This window comes from Andrographis paniculata, unplaced genomic scaffold (genome assembly GCF_009805555.1).
Source record: "Andrographis paniculata isolate CXL003 unplaced genomic scaffold, ASM980555v1 Contig79END, whole genome shotgun sequence".
Classification (NCBI taxonomy): Eukaryota; Viridiplantae; Streptophyta; class Magnoliopsida; order Lamiales; family Acanthaceae; genus Andrographis; species Andrographis paniculata.
Genome location: NW_026137616.1, coordinates 2,439,690 through 2,455,659, shown reverse-complemented (window position 1 = coordinate 2,455,659; position 15,970 = coordinate 2,439,690). Strand labels below are relative to the sequence as shown.

The following is a 15,970-nucleotide window of genomic DNA, read 5'->3' as shown; positions in this document are numbered from 1 at the left end:
CACATATATTCCATTACTTTTATATTTAATATAAATTATTTTCAATCAAATTAAAAATCTCATCACTTCAATCATCACTTATCAAATCACTATCCAGCAAAACTCCCCAAACCCCAACAAAACCTACTATACCAAAGAAATACGAATTCTAAAAAATTCAAATTCAAACCAAACTCAAACTCATTCTTTCCAAACCCAATATAAAGAAACACGCCCTATATTCTTTTCTCTCGTAAAATATCATATCATACATTATTTTAATACTCTTAAACAAAAAATTTCCAAATCCCATAAAAAAAGACACATCCAAACGTGTTCTTTTGGAGTTACATTATTATTATTATATTTTTAATTATACAATATTCGTTGTTTTTTCTAAGAATATATATTCTACTCTCTCTCCACCTCTACGAGTTATATTCATATTTTGCGTCATTATACTTAACATTAGAATATCCTTATGTTTATGTATTTTTTTGAACAAATGTCATTACATTAGTATTATAAAACATCAATAGAAATATTTTTGTTCTTTTTTAAATTATTTACACTATATTTTGATATAATAATTAATATTCAAATATCAACCCATAAAAAATAAATGTGATACTTAGAACCGAACCAACATAGTATAACCGTTTTACTTTATTTAGTTATCCGTTATAAATATATCAATTTTTTTATTTATCTTTTATAACTAATTTTAGTGATTTAGTTTAAAAAGGTTTTTTATTATATATATATAATACAAACAATTATATGGTAATATTAAAAAATAATATTTTAGTTTGAACTGACGAATTTTTTGAGAAAAATAAAATATATATATTATATATATATAATTTGTATACAAATAATTTTGAGTTAACAAACCTAGTATTCTTTCTATTCAATGTATTTATAATAATATCGCTCAATAAATTTTCTAAAAACAATCATAAGTCAAAAGGATTTTTTTAAAAAATAAATAAATAAAATTATTTCCATTCAACACAACTATTTATATATATAAAAAATATTATTATTTCTGAAATTCCAAAATAATACTTGTATGACAAAGAAATATTATTTTTTCTCATAAAATTTTATATTAAATTACTAATCAACTCAAATACCAAAATAAAAATAAATACACAATTAAGCTCCAAAATAATAATAATACATCACTTCATTTCATTGCCGTAGGATTTTAATAAAACATCATTATTTTCAACATAATTTTATACTCCCTCAATTCAAAAAAAAAAAAAAATAGTCTTATTTATGATTTGTCTGACCAAAACAATAATCTCATTATAAAAGCAACTACTACTATATTACAATAAACTATCATTACTTTTTTATTATTATTATTACTCAAATATTTATTTTTATGCTTAAATTAAAACGTTTTTACAACAATAAAAAAAAAAAAAATTTATTCGTTACCTTTTACTCTCTGTCAATATAATATCAATATTTTTAAAATTTGTATCCAAAGAAAAAATTTTATTCTTCTAAAACAGAAATAATATAAAAATACAGAAGTATTAATTTTTATGTAGAATATCGGGTGTGTTCGTTTTGTGAAAATGAATTGAAAAAATATTTTTTTTTTTATGTGAAGTATAAAAAATCGTGTATAGAATATAAAAATAATAAATATGTATGGAGTAATATTTTTTAGAAATATGTGAAGAGAAAATTAAAAAGAACAAATCCATATTTTATAGTAATTATTAAAAAGAGGTGTAAACTGTATAGCAAAAAACTATAGTGCTCATATAATTTTTTAAATAAAAATAAAAATAAATATTAAATATAATATTTGTTTTAAGACAATAATGAATAATACAAATTAAATGAAAAGTATGGGACTATGGGTAAATATAGCTCTAACTTTGGAACTTCACTATTATTAAATATGCATATATATATATATATACACAATGCCTGTTTATTTGAGGTTTTGAATTTGAGTCTGAGATTTAAATAATAAATATTTTTAATTAAAATTGTATGATATAATATAAAAATGTGATATTTTAATATAATAAAAAATAAATATTTGATTTGATATTAAAAAATATATATATAAAATAAATAATAAAATTTTTATAAGATTCTGACTGTCAATGCATAAAATACTAGCACATGCATATATCACTGTATATGTTGCCAGCGGCACTTTCTATTCTGGCATCATAGTATCAACATTATGGCTGCAGTAACATATTTATGTCAAATATTTTGAACTTTTTAATTTGTTTGAAAATAATAAACAATAATATAAAATGCGTATTTGATATAACGTATGTATTGTATATAATATTTGATCTGTTCCAATTCAAACTACTTATTTTATCATTTTTGTTTGTTTTTTCATAATATTATTTTTTTTTATTTTAGAAAAAATAATCACATATTAGTATCAAAATTTATTTAACTTTTATTTAAATAACAAATATACAATTACTTTATATATAAAGTTAAATACAAAAATATCAAAAAAAAATTTACAAATTTTTATTAATGAATAAAATACTATTATTTCTTAATATACAATAAATTCCCAAAAAGACCCATTGAAATGGAACAACATGAGTAATATTTTTTATTTATTTATTTTTTTATGGAATTTTTTAAATGAACACACATTGTAATGCTATCTGGTATTGAAATAACATGCATTGTTATTTATACTCCATTTCGTCCCACATACCACGTCTACGTTGCGGTTTCTGTCCATCCCATATATCATATCATTTTCTTTTTTTAGAAAATAATTACACATTTTAATCTCATTTTAAACTTTTTAATTTTTTTTAAAAATTTTAATTAAACTAATTAGTTATCTTAATCTTAATTTATTATTTATATTATCGGATAATTATTTTCACTAATATATTCTTAATTATCTACTAATTATACTCATCTTAAAATACAGTGTCTACAGTGTAGCAGACACGGTATGTAGGACGGAGGGAGTATATTATATATTGTAATGTATAATAATATGACATATGTTGAGATCAATATATAATAATATATTTTGTATGAACTATTATTATATGTTATACATTCATACGTTTCAAAGTACTCCCTTCGTCATGCAAATGTGTGTTCATTTGATCGGACACAAATTTTAATAAAAGTGGGTAATAATGATTATCTTTTTCTTTTATAGTAAAAAAATGTGCAAAAATATAATAATTTTTTACTTAAAAAAAATGAAAATATTTTTCAATGACAACCCCAAAAAAGTAAGTATAAATTTGAATAACGGAGGGAGTATTATATAGCAAAATGTTCATAAATGGAGTATTTTTATTTCTGCATTGTGCTAATACGTAGCATATATTGTTTGGATTATTGTAATATGTTGTTAATTGAATTATTATATTACTATCTCTGTCCCCACTTGCAATTTTCATTTTTTTTATTTTTGTTTGTCCTATTTATTCTGTTATTTTCTTTTTTCTTTTAAAAAGAATTATACATTTCATTCTCATTGAAAAAATTTTAGTTTATAAATTAATTAGATTAATTAACTATGTTAATCTTAATTTAAAATTATTTTTATTATGCTATAATTATTTTTATTAATATATTTTTAATTATTTACTAATAATACTTCTCTTAAATTCTCAACACCGAACAGTGGTAGTAATATAAATTGTATTATTTATGTATATATTTTAAAATTTATTATTCTTCTAACACCTTAACATCAGGCAATGTATATATAATCCTTTAAAATTCATATCTAATATTTATTTTATTTTTTTCAAAAAATTTCTTGTATATTATGACAATACTTGAAGGTTTTGAAATATTTTATATAAAAATATGAATGATAGGAATGGAATGATCCACCAAATGATGCCAAAAAAACATCAAATTTATGGCATGGCATGGTAAAGAGACATGTCGGTGACATAAGAATTAATGATTGTCTGCCAGTTGCCTTTGCATGCTTTGCTCTCTCTTCATCTCCAAATATTCATAATAATAATAATAATAATAATAATAATAATATACTATGTATAATAGTATTATAATAAAAAATGGAGAAAAAATTATTTTTGTTCCAATATAATTAAAATTTATTAATTTTGATCTCAATATAAAAATTTTATTATTTTTTATCTCAATATAACAAAAACTCATCATTTTTTATCGCAGTATAATCAAAACTCATTATTTTTGGTCCAAATATAAAATTTTTATCAATTTTAGTCCAATATAACCAAAACTCATCATTTTTTGTCCCAATATAATTAAACCTTATATTTTTTGGTCACACCGTCAACAAATCGACAGAAAATGCTAACGTGGACTTGCAAGATTGTACAATTTATTCGAATATAAATATAAGGTTTGATTTCTTTTCACGTTAATATTTTTCGTTTTCGTCGGTTTGTTGACAGTGAGACCAAAAAAGATAAGGTTTGATTATATTGAGACAAAAAATTATGAGTTTTGATTATATTGGAACTAAAATTGATAAAAAATTTATATTAAGACAAAAAATGATGAGTTTTGGTTATATTGAAACAAAAAAATGATGAGTTTTGGTTATATTGGAACCAAATTTGATAAAAATTTTATATTGAGACCAAATTGATGAATTTTTGTTATATTATGACTAAAAATAATTTTTTCCTTAAAAAATGATTACTCATTTTTCTTATAGGTGATATTAAATGATAGTAAGATATAATTAATATGAAAAAGTCATTTTATTTATCGTTAATATATAACTTCTTATTACTTTTATAATTTGATTAAAGATATTTTAGGTAAATTTAATAATCTTATGCAACAATTTTATTATAGTAAACATTGAGTTATTTTATTATATGATTATATAATTCATTAAAATAATTGTGTATTAGAATTCTATTATGCAAAGTAAATGTATCCTATCTGTTGTATTTCTGTTAGCTACTCTACTAATAATGATTTATTTGATTTTAATCTTTTGTCGCTTATATATGATTTAATTTAATTAATTGAATGCAAATTGATGAACACAAGTTGACTCAACTTACCGAGTAATACATATCTGTATATCAATTTATTTTTTATACGAAATTTTAGAAATATTAGTATTATATTAAAATAATGTAAAAATGAAGGTGAAAAGACTAAATTAACCATATTAATATTGTATGATATAAATGTAATAATATTTATATAATATATTGTAAATTGAAAATGTATTTATAATGTTAGATAGATAGTACAATTAGTAAAAATAAATAAATAAATAAATATTTTGTTATAGGACGAACGAAAAATTGGATAGATTGTTAATGACAGAGGAGTAGTTACTAAAACCAATAGATTGTGATAACTGTTATCTTACATAATACCATAACATTTTCTTATCTTTTGTTTGTAGAATTAGGATAAATTTTTTAATAGTAAAAATAAAAATTTAAATGAAATTAATTATTTAGTATGTTATAGATAAATATTGATGAATATTTTTAATATTAAGTTAATTTTTTAATATAAATAAAAATAAATGTGCAATTTGATCAATTTCCATTAATTTATTGTTATTACTAATAGTATAAACTTTTGAAGATCCCACAACCGAACACACAATTTTTTCTACTTTTCATAAAGTATTTAGGGTGTGTGTGTGTTTTTTTTTCAAAAGAAAAAACACATTTTTTCAGAAATATATTTTTTAAATAAATTAATATATTGTATACACTTATTATTTTTATATTTTTTTTATAATTCTCTATATCTCATATAAAAAAAAAATATTTATTCAAATTCTTTCACTATAGTTACATGTTAGAACAAGAAACTATAGTGGCCGCGGTTATGTTGAGTGTGAAAATTTGAATTCAGAATTTTAGACAATCTCCAATTCACAATTCTATTTTTTCAAGAATATCACAAAATTTTCAATTCTTTTCAATTCTTGCATAATACTACTTCCTCCTTCCCATTCCCATGTAATATGGGTGTATTACCGTAGACACGAGAATTTAGGTAAAGTATAATTAGTAAATAATTAAGAAGTATATTAGTAAAAATAATTATTATTTAGTAAAAATAATTATAGATTAAGATTAAGATAAGTAAATAGTTTAATTAAAATTAAGAAAATTATAAAATTTAAAATGCGATTAAAGTGCATAATTATATTTCCAAAAATAGAAATGACAAGTTATTGGGGACAGACGAAAATAAAAAATAGGGACAAATTATGTGGGACGGAGCGAGTAATTCATTTCCAATCATATCCTCTATTTTTATAAATTATACTAATTCACCTCTAACCACACTGTCTATTTTTTAAGGATCAATAATATTTTATCTATATTTCATTGTATATATATATTTTTAATAATTTTTTAAATTTATAAATAACATCAAATATTTTATGTATTTTAATACATTTAATTTTGAAAATAATTTAATATTATTTTAATAAATTAAATTAAAATGTTCTATTATTTAATCATAAAAATAATAAATATTTAAAATAAAATAAATAAAATATTTAATATTATCAAATAATATTTATGCAAAATATAAATACAAATGAAAATACATAGTATTATTTGATTAAATATAATAAATACAATATAAAATTTAATACTAATTAAAAAATATAAATAAAAAATTAATTTATTTTATAAATAATAAAATAAAAATCATAAAATATAATTTAAAAATAATTTTTATGAATTTTAATTTTTATTGTTGAAATTTCTGATAAATCGATCAGGATGATAACTGAGTTAAATACTACGTGTTAATTTAATTAACTTAAAACACTAATGTAAAATAATTAGAATTTCATTGCAAGATAAATAACATGTGATCATTAGCATATTAATTTAAAATAATTAATATTTCACCGCAATCACATTAATAAAATATAATTTAAATAAAAAATCTAAAAATAAAATACAACATCAAACACACCAAAACCTAAACATATTAATTAACTATAATGTACTACAACTAATCAAACATATCTACGATAGCACATACATTTTTCTAATATAATAATAAAAATATATAAAATATTCGGTATGTATAAAATATTTAGTATACTATACAGTATAAGAAAATATTTTATCCCACACATATCCTATTATATGCTCCTTCCGTCCAGCTAAAAAATATATATATTTATATTTTAGGACGTTTGATTACAAAATAAATATTTCATTAAATATTTTATTTTATTTTTTTCACAAATACCCTTACTTTATATCACATTATTACTTTTACACCAAAGAGCAAGGGCAAAGATGTCATTACACTACTTTTAACTACACATTATAATTAAAATACTATTATTTCTTAAATATTGCGCTAAAAATAAATGTATTGGACGGAGGGAGTATGTATATATATATATATAACACTATAGCTCAGGGTGTTGACCCTGTTCCCTTGTATTCCTAACTTTTCATTTTTTTTGGTTTTTAAAATTTTTTTAATGGAATTTTTCAAAACATATATATATATATATCAATAATTATTATTATTATTATTTTTTTTAAAATAACGAGATAGTTTGATAGTTTCTTAATTAATTTATTTATTTTTAAATTCAGTTTGTGTATTATACATTGAAAAATATGGATAATACGAATGTATATATATATTCTTTTAATAATTTAGCAAAATCAGAATATAGACAATTAGCCTCTCGCATCGGATTTCGGAAAGGCGTGTTGAAAGTCCAACAAAAGTTTGGCAAAGATTTGGTGACTCTCCCTCTATATTTATTTTCAAATGCGCTCTTTTTGAAAAAATATTTTTATTTTTAGAATAAATTTTATTTTTAATATATTTTGCAGATAAATTACGATGCAAAGAATAAGAAGAAGATAAAAATATAATATCCATTAATATTTTTAATATATTTTATAGATATTTTTTATTTTATTTTCTATTGAAGAAGAAAAAGGTAATATATTCATTTACTTTTTGATATATTTTGCAAATATTTTTTTATTTTATTTATTTTGCAAATAAATTAAAAAAAAAGATAAACATATAATATTCATACAATAAAATATAAATATAATATTCATATTAAAATATATTAAATAATATAATTATATTTTATGTTTTTCTATATAAATTTTATTTTATTTTTTATTTATGTTATGTTATATAAAGATATTGAATAATATAATATTATTTTATTTTATTTTATTTTTCAATTTTTATTTTATTTTTTATTTTTTAGTATATATTGATTTTTAGAGATTTAAAAAGTTATAATTAAAATTAAATTAATTTCAATATCTGTAATATAAAATTAAAACAAATAATTATTTGTTATTCTGTTAAATCAAATTAAATATAATAAATAAATTTTAATAATAAATATAGTTAATTATTTTAATTTTTTTCAAATAAAAATTAATATTTAAACATACATGTATAAGTATAATGTAATATTATTTTAAAATAGTTACTCCCTCAGTTCCAATACAATATTTTTATTTACCATTTTTGTTCGTTCCAAAATAATAGTCTTATTTCCATAAATAACTATATCACCATAAAATTACCTCTAACACAATTACCCATACTTTTTTACACTAATACACTAACGTTGATAAAAAAGTCTTTTACCTATACTTTTTACCAACTACGGGTTGACACGCTAGTACTAAATAAAGTTGTGTTTGTTTGGAGTTTGAATTTTGAGTTGGAATTTGAATAGTAAAAATTTTTAATTTGAATAGTTGTATGATGTGATGTTTTGAATGTAAAATTGATTTTTGATTTTTAATATAATATAAAAAATAAAAAATAGTTATTTGATTTGATGATTTTGGAAGAAAAAAATGAGATGAACAGTATAAATCCAATCCAATATCCCAAACAAACACACCCTTATAAATAAACATATAAAATGAATGGGAATAATTAAAGGGTTGAAAATTGAATGAGCATTGAATTAGTGGGTTAGGATCCACAGATAATGCGGGGCTGTGCCACGACACTGGGGCCCACCTTCAATTATTTAACCCTAACCCTTTACCGGCAACCGCCTCCCCCGGTTTGCTTGCTTCCATACAAATTACGGAGTACTATTATATTTAATTTTAATTAAATTTTATTTTGTAAATTTTCTTTTAACTTAATAAAGAAATGATGAATAAATAATAAAAGAAAAAAAAAGGCAGATTTATTTATTTATTTAAGAAAGGAGTATGATGATTTCCATTCCATTGCAGGCTTGCATCATCAAGCCCAGCCCAGATACTATTTTAATTTTTATTTTTTAAAAAATAAAAATGTTATTAAAGTGAAGTTCAAAAAGGATAGAAATGGGTTCATGTGTTCAAATGAATTAAAAGAAATATTATGGATCTCATGGGCCGGGCCTGGCAAAGAAATACAACTGATACTATTATGACTTTTGTTAGGCTCAGTTTACATACCACAATTTGTAAATTTAAATACTACTATTTACTTAGTCCCGTAAGGGATGGTCCAGTGGTGGTGTAGGAATTGGATTTGCAAACTCCCAACGGCTCAGGTCACCTGCCACATATAGTTCGCCTAGTGTGACTTTTCCGTCGGGTCTGATTTCGGTCGGCGATTTACCACCCAGTGCGCAGCGGCTGCAGGTATCCACATCATCTAAAAAAAAACTTTTGATAGACAAAAGAAAATGTTCCAAAATTTGGTCCAAAACCTCATCTAGAATATCATCTTTTTGAAAAATTAAAGACAAGTGATTATTAGACACAAGATTCCTTAGGTATTGGAATTTATTCTATTATATATGATTTGATACATTTTACACTTAAAAAACATAAACAGTCTCTTAAGTTAAGATTGAGGCTTTTTTTTTTTAATTGTTTAGAACAATAAAATATAAATAATAAAAAATTGGATAGGAACAAGAAAAGAAAAAAAAAAAGCATCCCCTAAATAATTAATAAGTAAATTTCAATGAATGAGATAAACCTATCACCTTAAATAATGATTTGAGATCATAATTTAATAATCCAACAAGTTAAACATGTTGATCAATCACAAAATCAGGTGCTCTAATATCACTTCTCAATCATATATTTCAAGTATAAATCTATATATAAGAATATATTTCTTTTTTTTTTTTTTTTTTTTTTTTTAACAAGAAGGAATATGTATTATTTGTGTCCATACGTAACAATCATATTTGAAAATGGAATAATATGATTTTTCATTACATAATCAGATATGACTTAAATCATTTAATTTGATTAATATATAATGAAAGTGTATCACTCCACTTTCAAGGCCTCCATTTATGTGCGTACGTGTAAGTAATTTGTTTATGTTGCTTTTCTTTTTTTTTTTTTCAAAAAAAATAAAAAATTATTCAATCCACTTATTTATTTAAAATTATATTGAAATATTTGATTTTTATATAAAATATAATACTTCCTCCGTCATAAAAAATTTAAGTATATTTTTTTTATTTGTCCATCATAAAAAATAAGCCTATTTTACTTTTTGCAAAAAAAATTATACAATTATCTTTTTATAATTATTAACGATTTTTTTTAAAGAACAGAAACAAATTAAATTAACACTCAGTACGTAAATCAAATAAATTTATTTTTACATAATAGGAGTAATATTTAATAATTAATTTCACTTAAGAATAAATATAAAATAAAATTTAAAAAGACTTAAGGAACACACCCTTAATTAAGAATAAGCATATAATTAAACCCTAAATTTGGAAACAACCTCACATTTCCCAACCCAAAGAATAAACCCTATTCACATCTCTCTCTCTCTCTCTATATATATATACACAAATTAATACATAATGAAGGATTTGATAAATATTGATTAAGAACAAGAGTCCAAAGAAATGAACGAAGCACCAAAATATGCTTCTCCTTATCCTGCCCACGGTATAACCTCTCTCTCTCTCTCTCTCTCTCTCTCTCTCTCTCTCTCTCTCTCTCTCTCTCTCTCTCTCTCTCTTAATTTCTTCTAAGTTTTTATGTATTTTGAAATATTATATATTATCCACAAAATGATGTATCGTATATATATATATGTATGTATATATAGGTCAGTATGAGGGGCCGCCGGTGATGGCGCCTCCGCAGTATTACGCTGCGCCGCCTCCATCCAGAAAACCAGGTCTTCTTGAGGGCTGGTATTCTCTCTCTCTCCCTCCCTCTCTCTCTCTCTCTCTCTCTCTATATATATATATATGTATATATATACACACAAACGTATCACTTAGTAGTATATTTTATTTTGGTCCACTATAAAAATATAATTCAATTTATTGAATGTTATGGTTTGATTACTTTGAGATATTGTTTGAACACTGAAGTGTGAAATTTTGTATAATACGTAGATGTTGAAAAAATATAGGAGTAACTTGATGTTAATTTAAAGGCTAAATTACACAAAATCCACAAGTTTGTTTCATGAAATTGCACCAAATCCCCCATACTTCTTAAACTGCGTCAAACTCCCTCGTGGTTTCATAAACTTTGCATTTAGCCCCTCAGTGGTCCTTATTTAACGGTATTTGACCTAAAAGTGCTCAAACTGCAATAAATTTTAGAATCTCAATTTCTAAACCTCTAAAATTACGTATATATTTATTTATTTATTTTTATATATTTAGCTTAAAAAAATAGTAAAAATAAACTCTCAAAACCTGAGAAAAATAACTATTTTTGAGTATATTTACTATTTTTTTTGGGTAAATATATATATAAAATATTTATAATTTTAGGGATTTATAAATTGAGATTTTAAAATTTATTCGTAGTTTGAGCGCATTAAGTTCAAATACCGTTAAATAAGGACCACTGCGGGGGTTAGATGCAAAGTTTATGAAACCACGAGGGAGTTTGACTACGAGGGATTTGGTGCAATTTCATGAAACCACGGGTGGATTTTGTGCAATTTAGCCTAATTTAAAAGATAATACTCCTCTGTCCCAATACAATAGTCTTGTTTACCATTTTTGTCCATCCTAAAACAATAATCTAATTTTCATAAATAACCATATCACCGTAAAACTATTCATACTTTTTCATTATTATTTCACAATTGCCACTATTTTTTACACTAATATACTCACATGGGCAAAAAAGTCATTTATCCTTACTTTGTACCAACTACCAATATAATATCAATATTCTTTAAATTTCGTGTTCAACACAGTAAAACTATACTTTTTGGACGGAGGAAGTATATTATATTAAATTATTGAATTTTTAGTGAATATATATAGTATCCTTCATACGACTTAAAAGTATTCATTTTATCATTTTCGTCTGTACAAGTAAAAAGTATCAATTGGTTTTCTTATAGTAAAAGTATCACTCAACTAAATACTAAAATATTGTTATTTTTTTTAATTATTTTTTCAATACCATTAATATCAAAAATAAAAATAAATAAATTTACATCTAAATATCTCTAAAATACTAATATATTTAAATCTACTCGAAAAGTCAAATGATTATATTTTACTTGACAAAAAATCCCCATGTCTCAGTCGTATGTATCTATCTGTTTATTTCCTTGCACTATTTTAAAATTATATATATTTTTAGTACCATAATCATCACCTATATGTAAAATGATAAATATATATTGAAGACACACAAGCAAAATTTGAGTAAACCGAACATAATATTATACTTAGATAATAGGTTTGTTTGGTTGTGTTTTTAAACAATTTCATTATTCTACTGTATATATAACATATTTTTCTTTTTTTTGGAAAATCGGTTCTGTTTATTTGTAAGATTTTACCTTTAATTTTACTATTTCAATTTTTTTCTTTTCAAAAAAATCAAATTAAACACTCAATTTTTATTTATCTTATTATATTAAAATCTAATTTATATTCAAAATATCACATCAAACAATTATTTCAATTCAAAATTTTATTATTCAAAATTAAAATTCAAAACCAAAATCTCACATAACTTTTATTCATGTAAAAGAACCAAACATGCATTAGAACAGATTTACTATTGTTAGTTGTTTATTAATAGTATTAATTAATTATAAAATTTGTGGTTAGTCTTGCAGCTTTATGCTGCTGCTGCTTAATCGACGAGTGCTGCTGCGATCCCTCTATCATCTTCATCTGCTCCTGATAATCTCTTCATTATAATTAATTATTAATTAGTTTAATTAAATTTATATATTATCTATAATTATGTTGTCTAATTGTATTTCTGATTTCTCGAATATTTGAATGATTCAATATATATATATATATATAATCACGAGTTTGTTGTAATTACTGACCGTGAGGTCATGGGTTCAAACCCCCGACGCCTTAGGTCACCTGCCACACATATAGTTAGCCTAGTGTGACTTTCTCGTCGAGCTTGGTTTGCAGGGTATTAGGTTCGGCCGGGGGTTTACCCAGTGCGCACTTTTGGGTAGCGACTGCGGGTTCCTACGTTATAAAAAAAAAGAAAAAATCCGGCAAGCCATGTTCACGCCACACTGGCAAGTATCAGTTCCGGTGACGGAGGATATCCATGACTAAAATGAAAATTTCTGTATTGATTATTCATTAGGTGTTATCATGGTTGTTTTGTATTAATTTTATCTCAAAATAATTGTAAGCTTTAGAAATTTAAATAAATTATACCATATACAAATGTTAATAAACAATTAGCTAGTTACAACATTATGGAATAGTTGAACTTTTCACTGTAAGAAAAAATCATTTTTGTAATAAAATCTTTTTGTCTCTAAATCTATTTTTTCCGTTACTAATGACATTAGAGACGGAAATAGGAATGAAATTACGTTAGCTACGTGAACTTTAGGGACGGAATTCCGTTACAAATATATTATTTTTTTGTAGTATTTGTTTGAATGCAAAAAATTGTTATGAATTGAGTTAGAATTAATAATGTTGTTAATTCTCATCAAATAAAAACACTACTTAAACTTATTGCATTTAAATATAAATGCATCGAACGTAATTCTATTCAATATATACTAAAGGAGTGTAAAATACTAGGTGATATAAAAACGATCTGACATGTATTAAAATTATAAATAAAATCAAAATACAAATAAAATGTGTTTATATACCGTCAAACCTAATATTTATACACTAAAGAACGAAAGAGGCAATGTTCGAGCCCGCTTCCAAGAACATTGACACTAATCAAGAATTTACGATTTCTTACATTTTTATTGTCATTTTCATTCTTTTTATCGTTTCTCATACGCAACCATGTCTTACCCGAAAACTCTCTCTATATTCATAGCACTCTTTTTTAACACAATTCTTTCATTTGACATTGATTAAAAAACAAAGACAAGAAGAAATATATTTAGGGTTTTTATACACCTATATACATATCTATAATGAATTGAAGACATTATGATTGTTGGGTCTAACTTAAAAGAGAAAAAATGGATAAAAGATATTCCTTCCGTCCTAATACAATAGTCCTGTTTACCATTTTTGTCCGTCCCAAAATAATAGTCTTATTTCCATAAATAATCATATTACCATAAAAACTACCCCTACTTTTTCATTTTTATTACACAATTGCCACTACTTTTTACACTAATACACTCACAAAGGGAAAAAAGTCTTTTATCCATACTTTTTACCAACTATCAATATTATATTAATATTCTTAAATCTCATGCCCAACCCAATTAAGACTATATTTATAGGACGGAGGGAGTATATAGTTAAGTAAAAAAGGAGGGATGGGTGTATATGCAATCCATGTTAGGGAACTTGATGCTTGTCACTCTCTATGGTTGTCAATTTAATGCATCATATATATATTTTTCCTTATGAGTAATCTTTGTCTTTCCATTTATATCATGTTAAAGTTAATTATTTATCATATTACTACTTTATATGGCAATATATATCTTTTTTAAGATCAATTATAAATTTTTCATTCATTAATCTTAAAAGAATATTATAAATTATCTTGTCGAGTAAGAATATAATCTAAGTAAACATGATTGTTCTTCGTACTGAATTAAGACCAATCTCGATAAAAAATGAGCCATTATTAGTTGTTGTTAAGGTATAAATAGGAAAATACTATCTAAAAACTTATATAAATTTTATACAAATATATTTTTATTCTTGAAGTGAAAGGTATGTAATTTTAGTACAATTTTTAAGATTGTACGTGTTCCATTAGAAAAAAATAAAATGACGATGAATCTACATTAAGGAACACAATTTATAATTTCTTATTTTGCTACATATTTATAAAGTAATAATCAATATAAAAATTTATAAATCCACTACCAGAAAATTAGGCTATAGCTGCGGTAAAAAAAGTCACGGTTTTAGTACAAATTGGTGACTTTTTACTAAAAAGTCACGGAAAAATGTACGGAACTATTTCCGTTGAATTTTGCTGATGACTTTTTTTAAGTTGTGATATTTCTGTGACAATAAGTTAATAAAATAATACCATGACATGACCGTGACTTTATATAGCAACAGAAGCTGCAACAAAATTTCGTAAATATTTTATAATTGTGACATTTTCGTGACAATAAGTTACAAAATAATACCATTACACCTCTGTGACTTTATATTAACGAAAACTGTAACAATTCCGTGATTTTATATTTTTGAAAAAAAAAATTATATTATAATTTGTGTTCAATGCAACCACACACGATTATTTTTTTCGGAATTACTTCGTACCACACTATTTTTCAACCAATGTTGAAGAGTTTCGAACTAGTGACCTTATTATAGTTATTAAAGACTTACACGACCTGTCATGCCAACTTAGCTATCTACCATAAAGTATTACTTTTTGTTTGTTATTATATTTTAACTATATAAATATTATTGATTATAAATTTATCTTTTAAAAATATATACATATTTATTTAATATATCATCATGAATTTTTAACAAAAAATTGAATAGCTACGAACGATATTGAATAAAGATATTGAAGATGATTTTATTATTTTGTTATTA

The 15,970-nt window shown here is 22.9% G+C and overlaps 1 protein-coding gene across 4 annotated transcripts; it reads left to right on the top strand.

Moving 5' to 3' along the window:
* Positions 1-10,770: 10,770 nt before the first annotated feature.
* Positions 10,771-13,726, top strand: LOC127240557 (protein CYSTEINE-RICH TRANSMEMBRANE MODULE 11-like). Of its 4 annotated transcripts, none has more exons than XR_007836339.1 (3): positions 10,771-10,898; positions 11,062-11,149; positions 13,057-13,726. XR_007836339.1 is itself a non-coding variant. In XM_051259282.1 (3 exons), exons 1-3 carry the CDS (start codon positions 10,856-10,858, stop codon positions 13,523-13,525), a joined length of 276 nt encoding a protein of 91 aa, XP_051115239.1. In that variant the 5' UTR covers positions 10,771-10,855; the 3' UTR covers positions 13,526-13,726. The 4 variants fall into 4 exon arrangements, 2 of the variants coding, with proteins under 2 accessions (XP_051115239.1, XP_051115240.1); XR_007836338.1 differs by having other exon boundaries at positions 13,049-13,726; XM_051259282.1 differs by having other exon boundaries at positions 13,381-13,726.
* The last annotated feature ends 2,244 nt before the right edge of the window (positions 13,727-15,970 follow it).